This window comes from Triticum urartu, chromosome 4A, assembly GCF_056163025.1.
Source record: "Triticum urartu cultivar PI428250 chromosome 4A, HENAU_Tu73, whole genome shotgun sequence".
NCBI lineage: Eukaryota > Viridiplantae > Streptophyta > Magnoliopsida > Poales > Poaceae > Triticum > Triticum urartu.
The window spans coordinates 465,221,025-465,244,887 of record NC_141876.1 but is presented as its reverse complement, the minus strand read 5'-3'; the positions used below and the strand labels follow the sequence as shown (position 1 = coordinate 465,244,887).

At 50.1% G+C, this 23,863-nt stretch overlaps 2 protein-coding genes across 2 annotated transcripts; one reads left to right on the top strand and one right to left on the bottom strand.

The window, feature by feature from the left end:
* Window positions 1-7,475: 7,475 nt before the first annotated feature.
* Window positions 7,476-8,360, top strand: LOC147976177 (uncharacterized). Its single transcript, XM_087520760.1, has one exon. It carries the CDS (start codon window positions 7,476-7,478, stop codon window positions 8,358-8,360), a length of 885 nt encoding a protein of 294 aa, XP_087376886.1.
* A 5,302-nt stretch (window positions 8,361-13,662) lies between these two features.
* Window positions 13,663-17,169, bottom strand: LOC125552126 (THO complex subunit 4A). The gene is made up of 6 exons (XM_048715605.2): window positions 16,813-17,169; window positions 16,551-16,694; window positions 15,944-16,012; window positions 15,687-15,865; window positions 14,570-15,219; window positions 13,663-14,483 (listed from the first exon to the last, which is right to left on the bottom strand). The coding sequence occupies exons 1-5, from the start codon at window positions 17,026-17,028 to the stop codon at window positions 15,015-15,017; spliced, it is 813 nt and encodes a 270-aa protein (XP_048571562.1). The 5' UTR covers window positions 17,029-17,169; the 3' UTR covers window positions 13,663-14,483; window positions 14,570-15,014.
* Window positions 17,170-23,863: the final 6,694 nt, after the last annotated feature.

The following is a 23,863-nucleotide window of genomic DNA, read 5'->3' as shown; positions in this document are numbered from 1 at the left end:
AGGTTGTGAACAGCAGCAAAAGGAGATTCTGAAGCACACCTTTGGCATTGAACAAGAGGCGCTCAGTGAAAGATGTTTGGGTCTACCAACACTGGTTGGGAGAAATAAGGATGGGACTTTCAAATACTTAACGGAAAGTTGTAAAGGCAAGGTAACGGGATGGAAAGGACAAGGACTCTCGAAGAAAGCAAGAGAATTACTAGTTAAGTCTGGGCTACAGGCAACACCAACTTTCACCATGAGTTGTTTTCACCTATCAAAGAAGATGTGCCGGAAATTGACTTCAATCTCTTCAAAATTCTGATGGGTGCAATAAACGGTGAAAGGAAAGTGCACTGGATCGCATGGGATAAAATGTGCCAATCAAAATGTACAGGAGGTATGGGCTTCAGGGACTATGAAGCTTTCAACCAGGCGTTATTGGCTAAGCAAGCCTGGAGGATCTTGCAGGTATCGGACTCCCTCTGTGCTAGGGTACTTCGTGCGAGATATTTTAAAGAAAGCTCAATTATGAGTGCAACTTGTCCGTCCGGTGGATCATACACTTTTAGAAGCATCCTTCATGGGCGTGGCCTGCTGCGAGAAGGTATCATTTGGCGGATCGGAGATGGCTCGTTCGTGAACATCCACCATGACCCATGGATTCCACGCCAAGGAAGCTTGCAGCCACTGGGCGCAGTGTTTCAACTGGGAGTGGTGAAGGTATTGGACCTGCTAGACCATACAGGTGCGGCATGGGATAATAGTAGGATTGAGGATATGTTCTCACCGGATGATGCAGAGGATATAAAACAGATCACTGTGGGCGGCCCGGGAGTTAATGACTATATAGCATCACTACCGGAATCGCACCCTATGCCGACGGCCAGGGCCGTCGGCATATCCCTGAATGGCCGTCGGGACAGGCCTATGCCGACAGCACCCGTCGGCATAGGGCCGTCGGCAACATATCCGTCGGCGTAGCCAGGAATGCCGTCGGCATAGAAAGGCCGTCGGCATAGGCCCTATCCCGACGGTGTCCGTACATCTATGCCGACGGCCCCGGCCGTCGGCAACGTTATCGCCTAACGGCGGCTGTCGTCAAGTGCTGACCAATGCTTGCTCGCCACGTGGCAGGTTTGTGCCGACGGCCTAGCCGTCGGCATAGCTGTCGGCTTAGGTTGAAACTATGCCGACGGCTAGACCGTCGGCATAGACCTGCCACGTGGCAGCCACTGGGAGCTCCTGGAGCAGGCCTATGCCGACGACCTAGCCGTCGGCTTAGTTTGAAACTATGCCGTCGGCATAGACCTGCCACGTGGCAGCCACTGGGAGCTCACGGCAGCTCTATGCCGACGGCCTTGCCGTCGGCATAGTTTCTGTCTGTTTTTTTTCTTTTTTCTATTTTGTTTCAGCTCAATTCATTTGAATATATACAGCACACAACAAATATATGCATCACATAACAGTTGGCCCAGCAGCATCAAAGAACAAATTCATCATCACACATCATAAGAAGCATCGCAAAGCATAAACATATAAGTATCATCACCACCAAGCATAAGAATCTCACAAACAACAATAAGAAACATCACAAGCATATAAGTATCATCACCACCAAGACCGCCACAATGTGACCCAAAGGCTTAAGCGCCAGGACATCGAGCACCACGGAGGTCGTCACCGCCAAGACCGCCGAAGCCCAGGTCGTCACTGCTAGCGGCAACGCTACCGCCAAGACCGCCTCCTCCTCCGCCTCCGCCTCCGTGGATCGGAGTGGTCGGGCTCCGTGTCTCCGGAGTGCTGCGAAGACCACCGCCAATGGTAGATCCACCTGTTCCCTGGATGTTGAAAAGACATATGCACGGGATATATGACTGTGTTGAAAGGCATGACATGCTTTGGGTGAATAGATTGGGGATGAACTAACCGGCGAGGGGCCAGCGGTCTGTGCCACAAACTCCTCAAAGCTCATCGGCACTGGTTGTGCTGGAGGGCATTGTGCTGGAGGGAACTGAGGACACCTGCCGGCCGCCATATCCTGAAAATCCTGCTGCATCTGGCTATCCCTCTGCACTTGGTGTTCATAAAGCCTCTGATGCCACGCCATGGTCTCCTGGCGTGTGTACTCCATGTAGGCCTACGGTATGACATGATGGAACTCATAAAACTACTAAATGCGGAAAATGAAGTGAGAAATGAAGATAAGAGGGAAAATACTTACAGATTGTTGCTCCTGAAAGAGGTACTGTGTACTAGTCACTGGCTGGCTCGTGCGCTGGCTCAGGCTCGGGTCGATCCGACAAAGCTGTGTGTAGGAGATACTAGGAGTGATCACAGCATCGAGAACCGCCTCCCGACCGTGCTCCTTGGGCCCCATCCTCACCACCACCATGTCGTCCAGAGGCGCCGCAATGGGGTCAGGTGTGTCAGGATGTAACTCCAGATACGCTTCGGAGTAGGCCTTCTTCCTCTCTGCGGTCTTCTTGCCGTAGTACTTGGGCTCGCCAGGCTTGGGGTCCTTCCGCGTATGGGCGATCTCCCACGCCTGCATGTGTGAGAGCGGCCGCTTCAGTTTCTCCTCCTGCACCACCAAACAGAGGTTAGTCATACATAAGAAAGTGATGGTAAATAGAAGAAGAAGAATGTTTAATGGGGTTAGTCATACATTAACTGCCTTGTGGAGATAGTCGTTTCGGTTTCCCTGAGCATGTACTCCCTCCGTCCCTCGGTTAGCCTTATTTTTGGTTCCCATAGCCGCCCAGGCTCTAGCCTCATCACACCAAAGATCCACCAATGCCGCCCAGGACTCGTCTTTTCCATAACACCAATTTGGACACACCTACATAATAAAAGCATAATGGCATGTAGGTGTGTCCAAATTGGTGTTATGGAAGCATAAAGCATAAAGCATAATGTACCACAAGGTAATGAAAGCATAATGAAAGCATAATATATGAAAGCATAATGAAAAATGTTTTATACTTACCGCCAAGAACTCGGGCCTCTCCAAGGTAATGCCCATCCTCCGCGCTTCTTCCTTGGTCATCTTCACACCAAGATAGTCGTGGTAGTATGTGGAGATGGCCACATAGCGCACCTCGTACTGCATCTGGCGGGCCTTCTTCTTGCATTGGCGCAGCACAATCTGGTCCGCTCTAGCCCTGTGCTCCGGAAGAACTCGATAGAATTTCTACAATCATGCATGAAACAAGAATGGGAGAAGCCATGAGTTAAATCATTCATGAAACTAGAATGGACTTGTGCTTCTGAAGAGAACTCACCCAGAAAGTAGTGATCACGGCCTTGGCATGGGTCTCATGGTCCGCGTGGCGGGCCGCTTCCCAGTGGTCCCAGCTCGTGGCCAAAACCCGACGGTCCGGCTGCCTGACTGGATCAGGACAGTACAACCCCGGCCAATATAACTTCAGCAAGACGGTGATGAGGCCGTTGGGAATACGGACCCCTTTAGAATATATCCAGTTGCTGCAAAAGAATGAACTATTAGCATGTGACAAGAAAAATAAATAACAACCGGAATAAGCATGTGACAAGCAACATAATGAACCACTTACTCTTTTCCCGTGGGCTCAATGAGCCACTTCTGCTCCTCAGTAGCAGGAACCTGCTTTGGTAGCTTTGCGTTGCCACGCAGCCACCCCTTCGTGTCAACCCCCTTCCCGTCACCACCATCATCCCCGCCACCACCCTCCTCCTCGCCTGCCTCCCCCTCCCCAACCTCCTCCTCCTCCTCGCCTGCCTCCTCCTCCACCCGGTACCCGGTGCGACGACCGTGACACCGGGACCCTGGGAGGTTAGGCGCTACGGGGGCCGTAGGGGGTAGCAATGCCACTGGAGCATCGCACCAGGACCTCATACATGCCGTATAGTGTGCTGGCATGTCCGAAGAGGCGGCACGCGTCTCCGGAGTGTGCCCCCTCACACGGACGGCGCCGCCGCCGGCACCTGGAGGGGGGAAACGGACGCGTCGGGTCTACACGGAGGGGATCTTACTGTGGGTTTGGCCCGGATGTTGCTCTAAAGTGTTCGTATGGGCTGACCTAACACGACCGGCTGGATAGTTCCACTAGTCAAAACCCGTCTGTGCAAAGTCAAAGGGCTAGATCCCGTGGTCAAATGCTACAGGGTTAGGCGGGACGGGGGCCCTGGGGGGTAGCAATGCCACCCGAGCGTCGCATCGGGCCCTCATACATGCGGGGTGGTGTGCTGGCATGTCCGAAGAGGCGGCACGCGTCTCCGGGGTGTGCCCCCTCACACGGACGGCGCCACCGCCGGCACCTGAAGGGGGGAAACGGACGCGTCGGGTCTACACAGAGGGGATCTTACTGTGGATTTGGCCCGGATGTTGCTCTAAAGTGTTCGTATGGGCTGACCTAACACGACCGGCTGGATAGTTCCACTAGTCAAAACCCGTCCGTGCAAAGTCAAAGGGCTAGATCCCGTGGTCAAACGCTACAGGGTTAGGCGGGATGGGGGCCTTGGGGGGTAGCAATGCCACCCGAGCGTCGCACCGGGCCCTTATACATGCGGGGTGGTGTGCTGGCATGTCCGAAGAGGCAGCACGGGTCCGTTTCCCCCCTCCAGGTGCCGGCGGCGGCGCCGTCCGTGTGAGGGGGCACACCCCGAAGACGCGTGCCGCCTCTTCGGACATGCCAGCACACCACCCCGCATGTATGAGGGCCCGATGCGATGCTCGGGTGGCATTGCTACCCCCCCCCCCCCCCAGGGCCCCCGTCCCGCCTAACCCTGTAGCATTTAACCACGGGATCTAGCCCTTTGACTTTGCACGGACGGGTTTTGACCAGTGAAACTATCGACCCGGTCGTGTTAGGTCAGCCCATACGAACACTTTAGAGCAACATCCGGGCCAAACCCACAGTAAGATCCCCTCCGTGTAGACCCGACGCGTCCGTTTCCCCCCTTCAGGTGCCGACGGTGGCGCCGTCCGTGTGAGGGGGCACACCCCGGAGACGCGTGCCGCCTCTTCGGACATGCCAGCACACCACCCCGCATGTATGAGGGCCCGGTGCGACGCTCGGGTGGCATTGCTACCCCCCCCCCTCCCACGGCCCCCGTCCCGCCTAACCCTGTAGCATTTGACCACGGGATCTAGCCCTTTGACTTTGCATGGACGGGTTTTGACCACTGGAACTATCCACCCGGTCGTGTTAGGTCAGCCCATACGAACACTTTAGAGCAACATCCGGGCCAAACCCACAGTAAGATCCCCTCCGTTTAGACCCGACGCGTCCGTTTCCCCCCTTCAGGTGCCGGCGGCGGCGCCGTCCGTGTGAGGGGGCACACCCCGGAGACGCGTGCCGCCTCTTCGGACATGCCAGCACACGATCCCGCATGTATGAGGGCCCGGTGCGACACTCGGGTGGCATTGCTACCCCCCCCCCCCCCACGGCCCCCGTCCCGCCTAACCCTGTAGCGTTTGACCACGGGATCTAGCCCTTTGACTTTGCACGGACGGGTTTTGACCAGTGGAACTATCCTCCCAGTCGTGTTAGGTCAGCCCATACGAACACTTTAGAGCAACATCCGGGCCAAACCCACAGTAAGATCCCCTCCGTGTAGACCCGACGCATCCGTTTCCCCCCTCCAGGTGCCGGCGTCGGCGCCGTCCGTGTGAGGGGGCACACCCCGGAGACGCGTGCCGCCTCTTTGGATATGCCAGCACACCACCCCGCATGTATGAGGGCCCGGTGCCACGCTCGAGTGGCATTGCTAGCCCCCCCCCCCCACGGCCCCCGTCCCACCTAACCCTGTAGCGTTTGACCACGGGATCTAGCCCTTTGACTTTGCACGGACGGGTTTTGACCACTGGAACTATCCACCCGGTCGTGTTAGGTCAGCCCATACGAACACTTTAGAGCAACATCCGGGCCAAACCCACAGTAAGATCCCCTCCGTGTAGACCCGACGCGTCCGTTTCCCCCCTTCAGGTGCCGGCGGCGGCGCCGTCCGTGTGAGGGGGCAGACCCCGGAGACGCGTGCCGCCTCTTCGGACATGCCAGCACACCATCCCGCATGTATGAGGGCCCGGTGCGACGCTCGGGTGGCATTGCTATCCCTCCCCCCCCCCCCGGCCCCCGTCCCGCCTAACCCTGTAGCGTTTGACCACGGGATCTAGCCCTTTGACTTTGCACGGACGGGTTTTGACCAGTGGAACTATCCTCCCGGTCGTGTTAGGTCAGCCCATACGAACACTTTAGAGCAACATCCGGGCCAAACCCACAGTAAGATCCCCTCCGTGTAGACCTGACGCGTCCGCTTCCCCCCTTCAGGTGCCGGCGGCGGCGCCGTCCGTGAGCGGGGGCACAACCCGGAGACGCGTGCCGCCTCTAATTTGGACAGGGCACCACACCACCCCGCATGTATGAGGGCCCGGTGCGATGCTCCGGTGGTATTGCTATCCCCCAGGGCCCTCGTCCCGCCTCTTCAGACATGGCACCACACCGCCCCGCATGTATGAGGGCCCGGTTAGACGGGAGGGTGTACCTGGGGGGTAGCAATGCCGCTAGGTGTTGCTTTGGGCCCTCCTACGATTGTGAAAGCGTGGTGGCTAGCGCAGGCACCCGGCACGTAGCTCCGGGGTGTGCCCCCCATCTCCGGCGTCGCTGTGGGGCACGGCGCGGCGGCAGCAACGTCCGTGAGGGGGGCAATCGATATACCATCTGGGTATGTTTTTTTTTGTTAGACAAGGCACATTTATGTTGTGAAAAAAACAGGGAAAAGTAAATAAAAATAAGTAAAAAAATAAAAATAAAAAAATAGAGATATGCCGACGGCAAGGCCGTCGGCATACCTGCGCACATGGCCACGGATCGATGCCGTGCCTAAGGGCGCGGATCGGTGATGTGGCAACATCCATGGGCCAGACCTATGCCGACGGCCAGGCCGTCGGCATAGATTTGCCACCCCACGGACAGGCGAGCGATGCGGATCGATGACGTGGCGGGCGACGCGGATCGATGACGTGGCGTCTATGCCGACGGCCGCCGTTAGCCCGTCGGCGTAGATTGACGCCGTCAAAAGGCCGTCTCCGTCCGGGTAGCCGGGCCACGAGCTATGCCGACGGCCTTCTCTATACTGACGGCCACCGTCGGCATATTTCTATCGACGCCGATGGGTGAGCTTTGCCGACGGGGGCCGTCGGCATAGATTGATATACGCTGACGGCTTTTCTATGCCGACGGCCTGGGCTGGGCCTTCGGGATAGGCCAATCTATGCCGATGGGGGCCGTCGGCATAGGTTCGGCCGTCGGCATCGCCAGTTATTCTGGTAGTGCATGGAATAACACTAAGGACGGGAAGTTCACAGTGCGATCTGCCTATCACCTGAGGATGAGCCTGAATGCAGCGAGGGTCGGACGAGCGGGGCCTCCTCGTCTGCCTTTACTCACAGGGGCTGGTTGTCTATGTGGGACACGGCAGCGCCAGGCAAGGCAAAAGTTCACATGTGGCGACTGATGAGGAACGGCCTGGCCACGGGTGCAGAGTTGCTGCGCCGGCGTATCAAGGCTGGAGTGTTTTGCATAGCATGTGGACGGGAAGATGGATACCACAGATTTTGGGGGTGCCCGCACTCCCTGTGTTTTTGGAGACGGCTTAGCTCGGAATTGGGAATCTCGGTGGCAATCCCACCACGCAGCATTGATTCCCAGAGCAAGCTAGAGAAATGGTTGCTGGAATGGTTCGCTCAGGCGGAGGAGCTGGAGAGATCGGTCATGGTGCAGGCAGTATATACCCTTTGGCTAGCGAGAAATGATGCTAGAGATGGACGCAAGATTACTGAACCTCACGAATTATCAACCAGGGTAGCTACTTATCTCAATGAATGGGCTGAGGAGCATAAGAAGGAGGTGAGGCAAAGGGAAGCAACGGTGCAACAAGCCTGGGAGACTCCGGAGGACGGATGGACTAAGGCCAATGTGGATGGCTCGTTGTGCAAGTGTAGGCAAAAAGGAGGCGTGGGGGTGGTGCTGCGTGATCATCAAGGCGCGTTTAGAGCGGCTTCTTGCCAGTTCCTCGGAGCGATGTTTGATCCGGGGAGAGTGGAGCTGCTCGCTTGCAAGTCGGCTGTACAACTGGCGACGAGCTTGGGCGCAATGCAACTTCATCTGGAGAGCGACTCGGCTCGAGTCGTTGCGATGCTAAATGATGAGGAGAAGAATCTGTCTGCCCTGGGGCCGATTGTGAAAGAGGTTAAGTGGGTGCGACGTAGTGCAAATGCCGCCGCTGATAGGTTAGCTAAGGTGGGAATGGAAGATGAACTTTCTCAAGTATGGCTCTCTTCCCTGCCAGACTGCATTTTGGACATTGTTTCGGATGAGATTTCGAGTTTCATTTCATAATTAAATAAAGCGGCGAGAGATACCATCAAAAAAACAAGAGAGACGGGGACAGAGAAGTAAAAGTGAATAGTTATTCTTACTAGCAGAGTGCCCGTGCGTTGCTACGGGCTACGATGCATATAAATGAATTGAACAAATGATAAAGGTCGTCTCCAAGTCCGACACTCATTTCTCTCTCGTACGCCTGACCATGTTCGGACGTGAAACGATTGCCTAGCGGGCTTCTCAAAATTCAACCGTTTGGACAGTCCATGCTACCCCAAATCCAGACCATATGTGTGAGAGGAATATGGTTGTCCGCCATGTTATCTTCAACACACTGGCCCAACACAAAAAAAATAACCATCCCACGATGGACCCTTCTCTTTTTTAGTGGACCCTCCTCTTCCTGCTCGGTTCCCGCCGTAGCGGGACATTGCTCGCTAGAACCCTCTCCTTTAAAATCAAACAATGTCCATATCATCTTCACCATGACACACTATCTCCTTCACGCCATATTTCCCCATGGACCGCCAAGGGGGAGTACCCGCCAACCGCCATGCTCTCTGCCCTGATCCCCCCTCCCCCTATTTGTGTCGATCCACCACCGCCTATTAGGTGTATATGCACCCATCTCTTAGAAATGCATGTTAAACGCATTTTTAAATGTTATAAATAGTTCCAAAACAAAATTTCCCGTCTACATCTATGCAAAAATATGTGCGCGACACAAACTTTCGTAAAAATACATCATTTTATTTTACCTCCACAAAAAAGACAAATTTCAATGGTTGAAAATATTGTTCCATGAGACAGTTTTTTGTCTTTTTTGCACACAAAAAAAAATCATTCGAAACTTTTGGCGCACACATAGAATGTGAAGCTGTACATGTGCAACAATTTTCAGAATTTTTTTTTGAACTTAAAAAGGTGTCTTTCGAAGTGGGTGCAGATGTACTTGAGTTCATCCATGTATTTTCCCGTCCACAGCTAGCAGCATACAACTCATTTTGACCGTTCCCAGAAAAAAAAAACACAAGCTACCAGCCACACAGAAAATCAGGCCACCAACGATGCTGTAAGGACCAGGCCACCTGAAGTCTCCCACAAACTACAGTTCTTTCGCCAGGCGCGGCGGAGCACGCCACCATGTCTAGTTGTATTAAACGTCCATAGTTGCATCTAATCAAGCTATAAAAAGGAAGATACCATCTAGCATATATCGTGAGCGCATCACATATAACACAAGTATGCATACAGTCAAGGCATCCAAGAAATATGTTGCATTTTGAGACCAACATAATTCATCTCTGTGTACTAATCAATAGTTAAAAAATAGCTAGAAATTATTTAGTCTAGCGGATAACTGGAAGTCCAGTCTACCAGGAAGCTAATCACAAAAACATGATAAAAATCAAAACCATAGTCTTTCTATTCCTGGCAATTGATCATCCTATATAGGAAGATATAGTTCATATACCATTAGTAAATAATCTAGGCATATAGGTACAGAAGAGCCACGAGACTGATCCGAGTTTCAGCTTAACATCAACCAATTGCTTACAGTCCAGAATAGAGTCGCAAAATTGCATCAAGAACAGGATCTGACACTTGCATTGTGGTGTTTTTCCACTGTATATCTGACACACACACTACATGCACTCTGCAGATATGTATCCAACCGGCTATACTCTATGCTCACTGGATTTTGCGGACTTCTTGGCCATGTTAGGTAAAGAAGCTCCATAAGTGTCATTTCGTAGCAAGATTGCAGCCACTCCTGCCTCCTCCTATATGTAGCACTTGAAACCTTCACATGAAGACTGTCATTAAGAAAATGGTTGTATCAAAGTGAATCTTGTGAAGAGAGTCAATTCAGCTTTAGTGTTCAATGTCACAGTGTCAGAAAGCAAGCAATAATAATTCAGTTATATGATCAAGCCCCCAACCGGAACCCGCGACATGCCCCGACACTCAGTCCCCATCCTGCACTGTTGTGGAAAACCCCAGGGTGCCCCCAAGCCAACGCGCGATCTGGCTCCAGCGACCAGGCACGTCCATCGATCGGGATCTTGGCCAGCGCCAGCGGGTCCCTTCAACACCGCCACCCTCCGGAAATTTCTAACTCATGAGAAATGGAAACTTCTCACTCAGGAGAAATTTTCTTTTGAAACTAAATAATATAGACTAAATTACTAACATGATCAATGTTCTGACCATGAGATAGTTACAGTGCCCTCCATAGAAAAAAAGAACTTGAATCAGAGATCAGTATAAGTTATAGCTCTTTCACCGTCGTTGAAGAAAAATATAACTGTTGCACCATGCTAGGCACTCAGATAAACCCCAAACATATTGTATATTTATTAGGAAGAAACTTCAACAGTATAAGAAAATCTAGGGATCCAATGGTAAACTGTTTTAGGATCTTGCACAAGAAATCAGTAAAACTTTTATGTAGGATCTGCTGAACTGATGAGTTCAATCATTGTATTTGGAATATGATATCATATATAGTAACTCATTGCCTGCTATCAATACAAGAAACCTCACATGAAGCATATGACAAGGTTTATCAAACAAGCAAGTAGGATTAACATCCAGAAAATTACATCAAGATGGAAGCTTTCTATTTAGTAGACAGGTAGTTGATGGGATGTTACCTGCAGGACCTTGGTCTTTTCTCCTCCGAGATGAGCTGTGCCGCCATGATGGACAGTCCTTCCAGTTCCACACGCTTGGACGGCCAGTGCCATCCAACAGCAGGTGGCGTAGTGGAGGCATGGGTGATCTGCACACGCACACACATCTGCTAGGTCAAGCGCCAAGGGAGGTGGAGCTGACCGAAAAGAACTCGCCAGAGACGCTTAAATCTGCAGTTCACCAAAAGATTTCTACCTAATATCCTGCTCCCAAATACAAAGAAATTGTTTTTTTCAAAATAAGAGTTATATTAGCACGGGCACCAAGAGGAATGATACTGTATCATCTTCAGGGCATGCCTCACGGAAAGCAATTTCTACATAAGACAGGAACATACCCATTGGACGACATCACTTTGATATGGAATAATGAAGAACAAACATGAGGCAGTTAAACATGGTGCACCCCGTAACAATAATGTTTTTGCAGTTTGCAGCTGCTGCCATGACATTTATCCTACTCCGTGAAAGAGAAAATTGGCAACGATGTTTAGGTTTGCCATCGCTGCATTCATGCTTATCTTTCATAGAAAGAAGACGACAAAACAATTCCAAATCTCTGAATATCTGCTATTGTGTGCATGAAATTATTAGCCATCTAATGTGACCAGGGAGATATATAATCAGTACATGGTGAGTTCAGCTTGTAGCGATGCAATAGATACATGTTCAGTATGATCAGATCATACAGAATATTGACCGAAGACGGATCAAGGGTTGCGCCGCGGCGGGGCATACCTATATATCCTCCCCTCTGGTTCCTTCACTATGACAAAACATCTGTTTTAGGAGCTATTAAATTCCAAGAAATTTAGGTGCTCATACTTTCTGTCAGAAAAATGTTAAAGGTCAAATACTCTTGTTAGGATCGGATTCACAAATAAATATACATGTCTGTGCAAGAGGTGCTTCCTCTGGATCATAGAAGATGGTCCAGTCATCTGGCCAAAGATACCACCGTTTTGGCCATCCATTTCTTCAAACATCTTTAGTCATATTCAGATATACCAAAAAGAACACAACTACAGATAAATGGTTTCAGATACACGATGGGTCAGCTGCATTTTGCATCAATTATATATCATATGACATATGAAGATGACAACCCTATGATCTACAACAAGGATAGCTAGCAAAATCGAACAGAGGCAAAGGAGGGGGATTTCTATTACCAAGGGCATGTTTGGATGATGCCCACAAGAGCCCTACCAAAACGTTGGCATGCCAATTTTTTGGCCATCGAATTCACCGCCAAGTTCTCGCCACCACGTAGTCGCCAGAATCACTACAGGTTGCAGCAGGTGACCAAAATATTGGTCGGGATTCTAAAATTTGGCTGCAATCCAAACGCCAGCCCACCCCATCGGTCAACGCCAAAAAATTGGCAGGGCAGCGGTAGGCACTGAACCAAACAAGCTCCAAATTTCCAGATTAAATCGGCACCAACTTACGTGAATCATTGTACAATTAGTATGAACTCGCACCCAAAATAGAAAATCTTCAAACGTGAACAGTTGAACCTTGAAGATGAAGAACGTTGGGATTGGAGTTGAACCCCTCCATGGCAACGAGGAGCTGCGCAGCAGGCGGGTTTAGGCGTCGCGGCAGAGGTCAGCTAGGTGGGTAAGGAGGAGGAGGAAGACCGGCGTGGCGAGGCATCAGGGAGCTTGCAGCAGGGACTTGGCGAGGGAGGCGGCCGGCGGTGCGTTGACGGTGCTAGAGATGGGCCGAGGACAGCGACGAGGTGGCAGCTGCGCACGAGATCACATGGGTGTCCGGCGAGGAGCCGAGCGGCGGGTGTGGCTGGTGGTGGCGCTAACCCTAGCGCGCCGCCAGTTCGTGGTAGGGATGGGAGCAGGCGAGTGACGTGCATGTGACGACATGGGCTTTCTGTCATAGGCTTGTTGGGTTGGGCCCATGTGGGGCTTGGCGGAGCGGGGATCGACAGGGGTGGGGAAGTCGATCGACTGGAGAACGAACGAACGACCGACTTACGAACTCGTTTATTAGGAGTAGAGATTGATGATGGCCCCGAAGGGGTAACTGAAGGGATGCGAGGCAACCGCCTCATCAGGAAAAGCAGGGATTAATAGGATTAATTAAATCCTAACAGTTGCATTCGGGAGGGAGGGCAGGCGATATTGAAGATCGAAGAGAGATGGGAACTTGGGAAGGCATGCATACGCCGGCTCCAGATGCGCCTCTTCTTCCCCATCTCAGCGCAGGATTTCTTCCTGGTGAAGATCTCTTTCCCTGCATTGTGAGCTAACGCCTCTGGGAGGCCAGATGAGAGTTACATTCGGCCCACAGGGTAAAGAAACCAAAAAGTTCGGACCTAAACCAACTCGCACTCGGTTCGAAAGTACGTTCACCGTACTGTGAATTTAGCTATCTGCATTGGTAGTTTCACCTGGGCAGTCGTGCTACTTACAATCTGCGACAGCCTAACTAAAGCTGCTACCAATCTACTGTCGTTTCAAAAAGGGGCATAATCGTCCAAAGTTCGGCGGCGACTGTCATCCATAGAGCGTTTAGGTTCTCACTAACTGAAAACCTCTTCAACCGCAAAACGCAGATGCAAGCCACATTGTATAACAGAGATAAACACTGAAAAAAAAATATTTCCTGGCAAAAAAAGAAGCACAGCGAAATGCCATTTCCTCAGAAGCATAAAATCCAACACAACACAATCTATATGGCAGTTCCAAACAATAGCAGCAGCAACAAAACAATACTAAAACAACAGAAAAAAAGCAACTCAGTACTTCGGTGGTTTATCATGCCACCGAAAACTCTTAAGCTGATTGGCCAACTGCAAGCCATCATTCATCTGCAATCATGCAACCCAACAGCAAAATTCGAACCTACGCTTCAGATCCCCAGCAAGGAATAAAGATATAGTTGAATAGATCAGCCAGATTAGTTGGGTTCCAAATAGTACTTTGATGCCTAGTTGAATTTCAAACAGAAAGGCCCAACCATCATAAATGAAGTCAGCAGCTGCAAGGGGGCGCCAAAGGGGCGTCCAAAGAATGGGAAATCTGTGCACCATCAAACCAATTGGCAACCCTTAACTGTTAGCAGATCGCGCAAAGCAAGATTTGCACCTTAATGCTTCTTCAGTAAGAAGCCCAACTAGCGAATCCACCATACTCATATCAGACACTTTGTTGACCCCTGAAGAAGGAAGATCACGCAAAACTTCTAAAAGAACAGTACCCCTCCAGCTGGCATGTGACTCGGTACGTGAAGAGAATATTGCTAGATTTGCACCTTGCTTATGAAGAAGCACAATTAGCAAAGCCACAATAACCATACCAGGTAACTTGTTAAGCACCTGGGGAAGGAAGATCACACAACGTCTCCAGCTGGCATGTGGTTTTGCTATGGGCAAGAGAATAAAGCAATGCTAGCATAATAATAACATAAGAGTAGCAACCACCTGCAATTTGAGAGAAAATGATCATTAAAGCCATGAATAAAGTATACCAACTAACTTTAGAAATGTAAACAGATAGGGAAACATACCTCTTACTAAAGATGGCTGAAGCTTAAAAGATCGTTCAGCGGGGAAACAACGCCCAAAGACCACCCAAAATAAGGGTTTAGCTTGATCACCATGGCACATCTGAATTTCAGCCTCATGATAGATTGGCGGCAAAGGAATGTGAGCACCTCATACATCTTCAATAACTTTCACATGCGGAGCAACTTGGGTGGTCCTTAGTCCTTGCGCTCCTCAAGGAAGGCAGAAACTAAAGGCAATCAAGTAATGTTCATAACAGTAGTGTTCACCGGTATCCACTCAACTCTAGTTCTATGTAGACACATAACCCATACAATTCAGTAAGCCAAGAACCTGACAAGTAAAAGGTTTTGTTGTCCCTTGAACATATAGTAGCACAAAAAGCGGGAACAAAGGGGCGCCCCTTCAAATTTCATGTTGAAATATCAAGGCTGCAAAGATGTCGATTTATTCGGTGGTCTGCATCGGCGTCGTACCCTGTGCATGGTACTTCTCCAACTCAGCATCAAGTTCTTCAGCAGACCTTGGCTGACTACGCTCTTTCCCACGACGACCGCCAGATCCACTGCCTCCGCCACCGCCACGGCGACCCCTCCCACCCCTTGCACGGGGTCTGTTCTGTGGCAAACTAGCTGAGACACCCCTTGGTGCACTGTAACAAATGAAGTGGTGTACGGTAAGATGGGAAAATCTACTGCTAACAGACAAAGCAACAAAAGGTGCACCTATAAACATTCAATAAAGCAGGAAAATGGTAGAACATGGTTAATATGCTAGATAACCTAACCAGCTAACTATGTAGAAAAAGATGAATTCATGAAAATGAAATTCATAATTCACTTCTGCTAATACCCCTACAAACTAAGAACAAACTAAATGTGATGCCCATTGCAACACGGCGACCACCCACTGTTATATAATGTCTCCTGAAATATTGGGCGATATATAATGGAACACCTCTGAGATATATAATAGCAATTGTATTATCACCAATTCACCATCCACAACATTTAAAAACACACAAGACTTTATGAACAATTCTAGCAAACAGGCAAATTCAGATACTTTAATTGCAATAAACTGAATCCACAAATAAGCAATGCGCCAAATCTAACATACCTCTTAGCAACATTCCTAGCATAGCTTCCATTATTGGTCGGTAGTGCGGCTGGAGCAGTAGGAGTGTTAGTCCCAAGTATCTCTATTTTCATAGGCTTGCCATCAAGTTGGACATTGTTGTATTTCCTCAGCGCTGCAACAGCATCACCACGCCTTGCAAATATAACCTCAGCTGTTCCCTACAGAACATAAGTAATATTAGGCATCACACAGAACACACACATGGAACAAAGAAAAACATAAGACTGGATCAGTACCTTAGACCTCCCACTTCGGTCATAGTGAATCAAGCATCGCTTCACATCACCCAGCTCGGAGAAAAGCTCCTGAACCATTCAAAGAAAAAATAACTCAGGAACAGTGCCGTATGAACAGGAAACTGCAAAAAGCATTCTATAGAGAGCATACAACATTTAAGTAAACTATACAAACTGAGAGACCATAACAAGTAAAAGATTCCATGTGAGCAACTTTGTCAACTTATGAAGTATGCAATAAGATGCAAAAAAATCAATTAAACATATCAAATCGAGACTACGGCAGCGCAATTGAAAACATAACAACGCCAGTAAAGAGGTCACACCCTTCCAAACAACCATTAACAATTAACTATAATTGAGAACTAAAGTCCTACTCACAGAAACAAGCTAAGAAATTCTCAAAAAAAAAACAGCTAAGAAAATTCAACAACGCGAGGCTACTAGCACGACCAAATCACAGTTATGGTACTGAGTCTGTGCCAGATCTATAAAATAGATCGACTAATACAACATCCAGGCAAACTACGAGATTCTTTGAGACCAACTACTCAGCCAAATTACATGAGAGCAACAACTGGACATGTAGATCCGGCGACGTATATACCTTGAGGTCCTCGGTTGAGACGCCGAAGTCCAAATTGGTGATGAGGAGCTTGGTGCCGGTCTCGATAGCCGAGACCCTCCCGCCGCCGCCGCCTCTCGCAGAGGCGTCCGAGTACATGTCGTGCTGCCACGCCGATTCCGGGGCCTGGATCGCGTCACACCAGAGTGAGAAAACCACCAGATCATCCTCCCCCGCCTCGGCGAAAGCGGAAGACCATCCTCCGCCGACGGCGCGAAGCATAGCCCGTGCGATTCGTTCGTACCTTCGGCGGCTGGTAGGGCGCCGCCCTGTTCCCCGACCTCTTGAAGGCGCGCCTGTTGGGGCCGACGCCTCCGGCGGCGGCGGCGGCCGCGCCGCTGCCGGCAGCGGCAGATCCGCGGCGACCCTCGCGGCGGCGGCCACCCCCGCCGGACGAGGAGTTGCCCTTCTTGTTGCTCTTGATGATGTCCTCGAGGGACATGTCGAGGGACTCCGCCATGGCTGCGCGGGCGAGCGGGCGGATCTGGCGCTAGGGTTGGGAGGGGGAGCTCGGCGACGGGGAATCGAATTGGTTGGGGAAGCTGATTAGGGTTGCCAAGTCGTGGTGTGTCGGGGAATTTGGGAGATATTTTTGCGGGAGGCGGGCGCGATATAATAGTAGGGGGGACGCGTAGGGAGAACGCGTGGTGGTGAGAGGTGGGGTGGGGGCGCACGAGTCACGACCCACGCGGGCGCGACGGGGATTGTTTTGGCTGGGTCGGTTCGGGCCTTCGCGGTCGGACCGGACTCTACCTTGCTGGGCTCGTTCTCCCTTCCTACAAATTCCATTATGGCAAACCAGTTTTTTTCTTTTCACATCATTATGCCAAACCAGTTTAAAAGCAGAACTTGTTTGTTCTGCTCAAGAAAAAGCAAGACCTTTTTGTTGTGTGGGGAAAACTAACCGGAACTATACTTACAATTCAAAAAAAAAGAACTATCCAAATGGGGATATGACTTCCGCGTGCGGCGTGCCTTCTCCGAGTTGAACTCGACAGCTTTAGGCGGCCATGAAAGTGGCTTTCGTATGACACTATGGCCTTGTTTGGTTCAGTTTTTATCGACGGATTCCGCTGCCGCGCAGCAGAATCTGAACCAAAGGGCGAACCCAGCAGAATCTGATTCCAGAAATCCGCTGCCAAAATCTAAACCAAAAGTGGAAGCAGCCCAGGGCGTGCTTTCCAAAATCTGATTCCGTTGCAGGTCAAAATCTAAAAAAGTTGTATCAGCTGGTTTGCCAAATGACCTACATCTTTTTCACATCAGATTTTTCACAGCTATTTTTCCACAGTAGATTTTTCACAGCTGCTTTTAGAAATCCACAGCCGAACCAAACAGGGCCTATGACACTAGACCATCTACAACCGCATTGGACTAATATGAGCCCATATATATCGATGGGCGCTAGCGTCCACACACAACGGCCTTCCATCCCTCATTTGTCTATGTTCGTTGGTCACATGTGTCTTTCGCATATCCAAAACCCCTACATCCATGCAATCTTATACAACGTAAATAAAACGACGAAGATAGATATCATAGCACAACATCGGGCATAGCAGGTTCATCATTACAAATTGGACATACACAAAAGATGGATAGTTCGATTGACCTACTAGACAACTACTTTTTTTGCGGGAAACATACTAGACAACTACGACTAGAAGCATACTAGATAGTTCATCGAAGTTCACGCTTCAGGTTGAGGATTGTCGGAAGGAATCAACTACCTATGCAATGGAGCAATCTAACTCTTCAAGTTGAAACTAATTGTTTGGAGACCATTTATGTGGTGAAAAGTGAGAAGCCAGATAGATCGAGATTTGCTTTCTTGGTCCAAGAGATTAAAAAGAAGCGCTTAGAGAGGAAAGCATGTATTACTCATGTACATCGTAGTCAGAATACGGTGAGACATTTTTTTGGCAAAATTTGGTAGATTACATATTCGTACTGACATATGGCTAGGTGCAGCCCCCCATGTGTTGCACAGTTATGTGCCTCAAAATGTATCAATCGTTGATGAGTAATATAAGTTTTATTCCCGCAAAAAAAGCATGGAGCGCTTCCTTGTCGGCCCCTTCCCCTTTTGGCATCTCCGGTGCGACGGTACTAGGCCCTCTGGAGGTGCCACTGGAGGGCAAGGACAACGAGGGGAGCCCATCCAGACACTGAGCAGGGCGGCCTGCTCCTTGGCAAGCCGCACAGCTTCTGTGCGCAATGACCGCCTTCTCCTTGGCGTGGCGTTCGGACTCCTCGAGGCCAAGCCGCAATGCCTTAGCATTTTGCGGCAGGTGTCCTTCTCGGACATGGTCAACAATTGGTGAATGACGCCACAAATAAGCTCGTCCTCCGAGTCATGGCAACCGACGCAAATTTGCACAGCACGCAGCCGGACTGGATAGATCCAGCCTGGGTCGATGGCCTTGCCTCCGACTTCGGGAATCATGATCGCAAACTCGGCGGTGCCGGCACGAGCAACGATCGTCTTCTGGGAGGAGCAGGGGACGATGGTGACAGGCGCCACTACTCGCCCCGTCGCCTCACCGGGGAAGGCACGACCCGTGAAGGGCCAGCGCGGTTGGGCGTGGAGCTTTAGATGCCCCGCGCAGGCCACTGGTGTAAGGGCATATTTATCCCTAAGGTGTTTTGGTGATTGATGACAACGCGTTTGCGGACTAATCGTGTGCCTTGAGTATCCCAGACATTTCATCGCTAGGCACGAGACGGTTGGGTGCCCCTCGAAGACTGTTGAAGACGACGTCTTTTCTATGTTTCTTTTTGGTGGATTTGAGTCGTAGGAAAGCTGTACTATTAAGAGGGGGTCCGCGTCGGAAAGGTTTGGGTGGAATCATCACGTACATGTTTCTTCCTTGTCCCCTCCTTTCCCTTGCACCTTGGAGCTTCCTTTGTTGTTTATCTCGTCACCTTGTTTCTGGCTGCTGTGTTGGCCTGTGGTAGTACTGCTCCCAGGTGAGCGGTAGTACCGTAGGCACCAGCGGTAGTACCGTGTTGCGGCGCGGTAGTACCGCGGGTGCCCACGGTAGTACCGCTCCCCTGGAGCTGCACTACCGTGGCCCACCAGGCTAGTACCGCTCCCCCACGGTAGTAGGGGCGGACGTAATTTTTTACATCCGCGCCTACCACGGGAGTACCGCTTTCATTCCGCGGTAGTACCGTGCTCAGCTGCCAGGCGGTAGTACCGCCCCTCTGCGGTAGTACTGTGTCAGGTTTTTGCTTCTTCCATTTTTCAGCGAAAGTAGGCACGGTTGTTTCCTTATCCTCTCTCTTCCCATGCTAGGGGATTCCTGCCTTGTGGTAGTACCGCAAGGGGGAGCGGTAGTACCATGCCTGCGGAAGTACCGCCCTCAGCACTTGTGCCATAGGTCTGCCCTAGCCGTTGCTGCTGCAACGGTAGTACCGCGGGCCTGCACGGTTGCACCGCGTGAACTTGTGGTAGTACCGCTTGGCAGCAAGCGGAAGTACCGCGTGGCCCCACGGTAGTACCGCTTGTATGGTGCGGTAGTACCGCTGGCCGCGGGCTGGTAGGTGGATAACGGTTGGATCTTTGTCCCTCACTATATAAGGGGTCCCCTTCTTCCCCGTTGACTTATCTCTTCCAACCCTAAGCTCCATTGTTGCTCTAAGCTTCATTTTCGCCCGATCTCACTCCCTAGCCAATCAAACTTGTTGATTTGCTCGGGAGTGGTTGAGAAGGCCTCGATCCACACTTCCACCAAGAGAAATTTGATTCCCCCCACTAATCCCTTGCGGATCTTATTACTCTTGGGTGTTTGAGCATCCTAAACGGGTGAGGTCACCGCGGAGCCATAGTCCATTGTGGTGAAGCTTCGTGGTGTCGTTGGGAGCCTCCAATTGAGTTGTGGAGATTGCCCCAACCTTGTTTGTAAAGGTTCGGTCGCCGCCTCCAAGGGCACCAATAGTGGAATCACGGCATCTCGCATTGTGTGAGGGCGTGAGGAGAATACGGTGGCCCTAGTGGCTTCTTGGGGAGCATTGTGACTCCACACCGCTCCAACAGAGACGTACTTCCCCTCAAAGGGAAAGAATTTCGGTAACACATCCTCGTCTCCACCGTCTCCACTCTTGGTTATCTCGTGCCTTTACTTGTGCAAGCATATTTGTGTCATATCTCTTGCTTGCTTGTGTTCCTATCCTTGTTGCATCATATAGGTTGCTCACCTAGTTGCATATCTAGACAACCTACTTTGATGCAAAGTTTAAATTGTTAAAGAAAAGCTAAAAATTGTTAGTTGCATATTCACCCCCTCTAGTCAACCATATCGATCCTTTCAATTGGTATCAGAGCCTCGTCTCTTTATTAAGGACTTTACCGTCCGAAGAGTATGGTTGATACCGTAGACGGTGTGGAGGAACACTCCGGTGTGAATCCGATCTCGTCTACGGGCGATGGGGAAACCTCGGTCTCCCGTGAGGAGTTCAATGTGGCCTTGGAGACATTGAAAACCTGAGGTTGAAAGCATTTTTACCAAATTCCTTGAAGGGCTTAAACTATCCACCGCACCGTTGAAAGTGGGTAATCCCACCGACAAGGTGACAGATGCTACCTCCGATAAGGGGGAAGCTAGTAGTGAAAAGGCTCCTTCTTCTAGTGGTAAGAATGGCACCGGTATCTTTGCTCATGTGGAACCACCACTTGTTTATGGTGGACCGGTTCCTTCCACTCATTTGAATCATGCCGGTCCTCCCCCTAAGATTGTAAAAAATGAGGACTTTGATTCTTGGGTTTACCGCTTTAAATGTCATTTAAATCATGTGAACACTAATCTTTGGAGAATCATTGAAGAAGGTTTCTATCCGCATGATCCAAGCAACTTCACTCCTCGAGAAGCCGCGGATAATCAATTCAATGAGAATGCTCTCTTCATCATTCAAGATGCAATCCCACCCGAGACCTACCTCATCTTCGGCCCTTCGCCTTGGCCAAAGACGCATGGCTTTGTGTTGTCTCTCTCTACCGGGGAAGCGCAAGCATTCGACGCTCCAGCTATGAAGTGGTGCAAGATGAGGCCGATGAGTTTGCAATGAAAGAAGATGAAGAACCTCATGAGCTTTATCGGAGAGTAACCAAACTCGCGGTCTCACTCCGAGATCACGGGAGCAAGGACACGGATGACAATTGGATCAAGCGCAAATTCCTCAAGGCAATGATGCCCTACCACAAGGCCATGTCCTCCGTCATTCGTCAAAGACCGGAGTTCCACACTTTGACCTCAAGCGAAGTGTTGGATGAGTTTGTGGCCATGAACATTTTGGACAAGACCGCCGACAATGTGGTGCTTCATTCTCAAAGGGAAAAGAAGCCCAACCTTGCATTGAAGGCCAAGCTCTCCGTTGAAGAAGAAGAAGAGGAAGAAGAGAAGAGCAACCCCGAAGATACAAAGTATGCATATCATGAACACATGGCACTCGCTTCAAGGCAATTTTGGAGCAAGAAAAACTCGAGGCCAAACTTTAAAAAAAACAACTCAAGTGGCACGAAGAGCAAGCAACGTGTAAGGACTTGCTACAATTGTGGCAATGTGAGTCATTTTGTTGCGGAGTGCCCGTATGAGAAGAGGGAAGATAATGGTGGAAATCTCATCCGAAAGGACAAGGCCAAGCTGTTCCACAACAAGAGCAACTTCACCAAGAAGACTCCTCCCAAGGCATTGGTGGTACAAGAAGAGTACAATGAGGATGATGACGATAATGAAGATGGTGAGTTGGCTGCCATGGCCTCAGTTGCCATTGCGACGACTCCACGGGTGTCTCTCTTCGACTCACCCAATGAGAGCATCATCGCCAGGTACCTCATGGCTAAAGCCACCAACAAGGTAACCCCCAACATCAAAACTACCATGATTAATCATCCTTCTTCGACGGATAGCATTGATGAATATGAGGGAGCTAATGTGGAGGCAAATGAGTTTGAGGCCTTTATGGGAAAACTTAAGGGTAAATCCAAGAAGCACTTTGTTGCTCTCTTGGAACAACTTGGTGAAGCCAATGACATGATCGAGGCTCACGAAGATACCATCACTAAGATGGAAGGGCATAGTCGTGACTATGCCGATGAGATTTTGGATCTTTCCAATGCTCTTGAGGAAGAGCGTGGTCTTCGTTTGGCTCTTGAGGAGTCACACAACGTTGACCATGCTAAGTTAAAGAAACATTATGATCATGTTCTCATTGTTTCTCATGTGCTAAACTCGGAGAAGGCCGAACTTGAGGTTGATCTTGCTAGACTCAAAGAGGAGTTTGATCTATGACAAGGCTCACAAGGTCTTGAAGGGTGCTCATGCTAGCCTCAAAGAGTCTCATGATCAACTTCAAGTAAAGCTAACCAAGGAAAAAGCCACTTTTCCTCGTATGATGTTAATTGATAATGCAAATGCTACTAACCCGTGTTGTGAGCATGTGCATCTTGTTGAGGAGAACGCTAAGCTAAAGGGGCAACTTGAGAGAGGTCTTGCGACTTGCATACAAGGCAAGAAGAACCTCAACGACCTCTTGATCAACCAAAAGGGAGTTGTGGCCAAGGAAGGGGTGGGGTACGTGCCCGAGTCCAAGAACAAGAAGAAGAATGACAAGACCAAACGACCTCCTCCCCTCATGCAAACCTTTGTGAAGGAGTGAGAGAGTGCTTCCAAGGAGAAGAAGAACAATGTGAAGGGTGGCGCTGTCAAAAAGGGCAATGCCACTCCTCTCATCAAAGCCGGCGACTTTAATCCTTCTTATATGTTATGTCGTGCTAGTGATGGGCATGTATATGCCAAATTCGTTGGTTCTCCTCATGAATACATTGAATGGTCTATTTGGGTTCCAAAGACCCTTGTTACTAACATCAAAGGACCCATTACAAAATGGGTACCTAAAACCAAGCATTGATCTCTTGTAGGTGTTTGCTTCCAGTGGGGTATCATGGTTGCTCGATAGCGGAGCTACAAATCATATGACCGGAAGCAAGGACTTGGTGGTGGACGTGCACAAGATTCCATCTATGCCCACCAATGTCGAGTGGGGTGACGCCTCATCTTCTAAGGTATTGGGACTTGGCAAGGTGGTCATCTCTCATGATCTCACGATCGAGAAGGTCATGCTTGTTGAGTCCCTTGCATACAATTTACTTTCCGTTCGTCAACTTGCAATCATGGGCTTTGCCACTTTCTTTGATATCGATACCATGGCCCTCTTGTGGAGCAAGACTCTTAAAGTAGCCTTTGTTGGGCATGTCGAGAACAGTCTATATGTGATTAACTTTTCGGAGCGACCCA